Source organism: Ochlerotatus camptorhynchus, unplaced genomic scaffold (genome assembly GCF_037179485.1).
Source record: "Ochlerotatus camptorhynchus isolate MF236.1 unplaced genomic scaffold, CSIRO-AGI_Acam_v1.1 ptg000274l, whole genome shotgun sequence".
NCBI lineage: Eukaryota > Metazoa > Arthropoda > Insecta > Diptera > Culicidae > Ochlerotatus > Ochlerotatus camptorhynchus.
In genome coordinates, this window is record NW_027040763.1 from 456,069 (window position 1) to 460,462 (window position 4,394).

The 4,394-nt window shown below is 42.2% G+C and overlaps 1 protein-coding gene across 1 annotated transcript; it reads right to left on the reverse strand.

Moving 5' to 3' along the window:
- Positions 1–1,846: 1,846 nt before the first annotated feature.
- Positions 1,847–3,374, reverse strand: alc (5'-AMP-activated protein kinase subunit beta-1). Its single transcript, XM_065227579.1, has 3 exons — positions 2,729–3,374; positions 2,442–2,672; positions 1,847–2,386 (listed from the first exon to the last, which is right to left on the reverse strand). The coding sequence occupies exons 1-3, from the start codon at positions 3,239–3,241 to the stop codon at positions 2,240–2,242; spliced, it is 891 nt and encodes a 296-aa protein (XP_065083651.1). The 5' UTR covers positions 3,242–3,374; the 3' UTR covers positions 1,847–2,239.
- Between the last annotated feature and the right edge of the window lie 1,020 nt (positions 3,375–4,394).

A 4,394-nucleotide genomic window follows, 5' to 3' on the forward strand; every position in this document is an offset into this window, starting at 1 on the left:
ACATCAGACTGAAGGCTGAAGCTAGGCGGATTGGACTTGCCATCAACGCATCAAAGACTAAATACATGAAAGGAAGAGGTTCTAAGGAAGATAATGTTTGCCTCCCCCGAGTTCAGACTGACGGTGACGAAATCGAGGTGTTCGATGAGTTCGTGTATTTGGGCTCACTGGTGAGTGGTGACTGCCGAAAATGATACCAGCAGAGAAATTCAAAGACGCATTATGGCAGGGAATCGTGCCTAGTTTGGATTCCGGAGGACGCTCCGGTCGAATAAAATTCGCCACCGCACGAAGTTGACTGTCTACAAGACGCTGATTAGACCGGTGGTCCTCTACGGCCACGAGACCTGGACTATGCTCGTGGAGGTGTTTTCGAACGGAAGGTGTTGCGTACCATCTACGGTGGAGTGCAGATGGGTGACGGAACGTGGAGAAGGCGAATGAATCACGAATTGCACCAGCTGCTGGGAAAACCATCCATCGTCCACATTGCAAAAATTGGGCGACTACGGTGGGCTGGGCACGTCGTAAGAATGCCGCATGACGACCCAGTGAAAATGGTTCTAGAAAGCGACCCAACAAGAAGAAGAGGCGCGCAGCGGGCAAGGTGGCGAAGTGTGGCCATGGATCGAGTAGAGTGGAGACGACCTGTTCGGAAAGTAGAGGACAACAAGGCCTTAGCCTGATTGGTAAGGTAAGTAAGGCTAGTCAAGTAATGAGCCAATTTAAAATCGTTAGTTTCGAATTGATTGTTGGAAGTACCAAGGAAACTTGCGAGCAATTCCAAGGTAAAAAAAGTTCCATGTACCTACTTCTAGCAATTTCCGTGATTTTTTCCTAAATTCCGTTAACTTTACCCATGTCTTGTGAACAATACCAAAATTCTGTGAACTCCTCCCAAGTTCCGTGAACTTCTTCGAAGTTTCATGTACGTTAGCGAAGTTTTTCAAATAAGTTCTGCAATCGTAACGCGGCCCACCCTTACATCTTTAATTTAGAAAAGACAATTCTCGATTACTTTTTCAAAAGGACTATGACATTTTCCCCTACCTGATAGTAGTGTTAGTATGCGTGAGTGAGCTACCAATTACGCCAAACCGACGATCAAATGCATGGTTTACAAAAGCTGATACGTCCCTTCAATAAAGTAATCGAGAATTGACACCGTCTGCAACTCGAGGTTGAACAGACTGAACATTTAACACTAGACAACTGGCAACACACAACATCAAGTAGGGCAGTTTCCCTTTATAAAAAGTTTCACCGGTTGGAGCGGGAATCGAACTCTCTCTTCGTAGCACACACAATACGCCGGGTGACGCCGCTAACCGCATGACCGCGATGCCCTGCAATTTAGGTGGTATTCTTATCAAGTTGGATAGTATGGTATTGTATAACTGATAGCAGTATCGTAGGTTCAGGATAAGGACAAGAAAATTAAGGTAGTCTGTAATGTTTCGAGAACTTTAAGTAAACTGTGACTCATTATTGGAAAGTGGCCAGAAATTTCGAGGGAATTTCTGGAATTTTTCTTAGGAACTTTCGGAAATTTTCGAGGAAACTTATGGATAGTTTTGGAGAGTACTTAAGGGAAATTCTGAGGGAACTTTAGGTATTTTCCAAGAGCTTCAAGGAAGTTCTGAGAGAACTTTATAGATCGTCCGGAAGAACTTTCATGATCATAATTCTTGAGCTTTTTGAGCAGTTAGTTAGCTTGTAGTTAGTCAGGTTGTAATGAAAAGAACGGCGTGGATGACCAAAAACTGATCTGGAATCGATGGCGCTGCCTGAACCAAATAATTGTTTTTCCTTTTGGGACACATACTTTTTCTTATTGAAACAAACGTTAGCAGTAATAATTTATTTACATTCATTGTAAATATTGAACAACTAATTACTCATCTATATTCTTTGTTGTTCTAAATTTCGGTCACCTCTATGCCACCATATACTTTTTGCTTATTTTTTTTTTTCTGAGAAATCATCATTTGAATCATTGTTTTAAAAATCTTACCTCTAACTTCTATCAGAATAGAACTACTTTGCATGTATTTCACTTTTTGTTTTTCGACCTGTTCTAGATTCTTATGTTGAGAACGTAAACCGCGCAAGGAAGGCAAGAAGAAGGATGTTGCAACAAAATAAAAGCCAATTATGTGGGTATCTTTAAATCTCAAGCACGGCACGCAGACATGCAATAATGGTCGATTAATTTGGTATCAACATTTGCACGACGTTACTAAATCGGCTTGTACAGCAGCGTTGTTACGTACTTCTTCCGGTAGCGATGCGTTGCGCTGAGAACCATCACTCCATCCTTGATCGACAATGCGTACAGATGGTTCAACATAACGTGATTCGGCTCCGGTAGTAATGTCGGTTCACACTGTAAAAAAAAATTTAATCACTGCGACCTCACAAGGTTATTGCTAAAAAAATACCGAAAGTGGCGTATCCTTGTTTAGAATGACCTGCAGTAGATGCGGAGGCAACACCGGTGGGCCCGATTCCTTGCCCCACGGTCTGGTGGTCGGAATATCCTGCCCGTATTCCTTCGCTTCATCCTTGCCAGTATCCTCGCTGTCTTTAGCCAGCGCTTGGAAGACTTCGAAATCCGACTGACGGACCGATACCAGATTATTCTTGGTTCCGACTTCGTTTTCCACATTTTTCTAAACACGAAATTTAAACATTAAAAAATCCTCAAATTGTTTCAACCGTACCGTACCAATCTCGGATCGTGCTTCCATTCCCCATCGACGCAAAACTTGTACTGATGGTCTCCTTCCGGCAAATCGATGATCGTCACAAAATCTCCATGGCTCTTAACCATCGGCAGTGCCTTCCACTCGGAAAAGGTTCCACTGATGTAAACCTGCTTGCCACCACCTTCCCACTTGAACACCGTCGGAAGCGCGGTCTTTTCATCTTCCTTATCATATTCATCCGGCTCAATCACCGGATGGCCACCCACACCCCCTCCTCCCACACCGATCGAAGAATCGTCGGATACGGTGTTCGAACGCTTCCTGAACTCCCGAACGAATTCCGGCTCCGGAACCGATTTTGAATAGTACGGTTCTGCGTCGTCCTCGCTCCGTTGGAACACCAGCCGATGGTTTGGGTCCGGTTTCTTGTCGAACACAAACGCCTGACCGTCCTTGAGCGGAGATCCCGGAATGTGATCGTGCGAACCCGATTTGTGGCGCTCCCGAGGGAGATTACTGCCCGCATTCCCCATTGCTTACCTGCTGTGTGCGGCGGCGAAAAACTATTAAAGGCAAACACTGAATTTTTAATGGGTGAAAATCTTTCCAAGGAAAAACACAAGCTTTTCTCCGTCGTTGTCTGCTGATGTTTTTCGCTCTAATACGTGATTTTTTTTCATTATTTTGATCTGACACTGATCAGAACAGAAGAAAGAAAATAAAAGCACGCAGCCAATTGTATACTTTTGACAGTTCAGAGCACACAGTGGAAATTTAATTAAAATATATGGCCAAAATTTATGATACGGTGTCCTGGGGCATTTCCTCCACAAAAAATATGTATATCGTGTGTCACTGCTTGAATATGGTGGAAGGAGGGAATTTGGAGGAACATCTCGTTGAGCTGGAGGAATTGTTTGATCGGTTGGTGTGCGCTGGCCAGAAAATGGAAACTCCTCTGAAAGTGGAATTGATTTATCGCAGCCTTCCAGAATCATACGATCATACGGCGGATTGGTGACGGCAATGGAAAGTCGTTCGGATGCGGATCCCAACAAACAATTTTTGCTGCAGACTAGCTTATACAGTTAAAAATTAGCTGTATAAGCCAATTTTTGGCTGTATAAGCTAATCTGCAGCTAAAATTGTTAGTTGGGATCAGACTATCGAGTTCGTGAAACAGAAGCTGATTGACGAGCATTTGCGACGAGTCGAACGTCTTGGATAACGTTCGTGTGAATTTTGTGAAAAAGTGATGTTGGTAATGGCACATTTTTTGATTTTCAATCTGTATTTTCATCGCAAAAAATCTTTTTAATCTGTATCTGGCTGACAAAAATCTGCATTTTGGCAACAAGCCTAAAAATTTAATGTTGCTAAAATTGAACGGTTTTATTTTTAAATTTAATTTATGATTTCGATGATTATGAACCACCGAGAGGTTTCATTGTTACATAGACGTTATTAATAATTATTTTTTTATTAAAAATTGTAGTCTAATGGAACAAAAGTACGTTATATTCAAAATCCGTTCGATTTTGGCATGCTGCTAAAATCGAACCGTGCCAAAATCGAACAAGTACAGTAATTTATTTATTAAGATCTCAGTGTGGATTTACCTTAATCTTCATTGAGTTCATTCATAGTTCAGAAGGAGTTTGTTCAATGTTTACAATCTTGAAAAAT

Bases quoted from the DNA above. Each gene is read 5' to 3' on its own strand.
- alc (XM_065227579.1), bottom strand. From the start codon at position 3,241: ATGGGGAATGCGGGCAGTAATCTCCCTCGGGAGCGCCACAAATCGGGT. The intron at 2,673-2,728 runs GTACGGTACGGT...TTTCGTGTTTAG, and splicing joins GGAAGCACGATCCGAGATTG to AAAAATGTGGAAAACGAAGT. The intron at 2,387-2,441 runs GTATTTTTTTAG...TTTTTTTTACAG, and splicing joins ACAAGGATACGCCACTTTCG to TGTGAACCGACATTACTACC.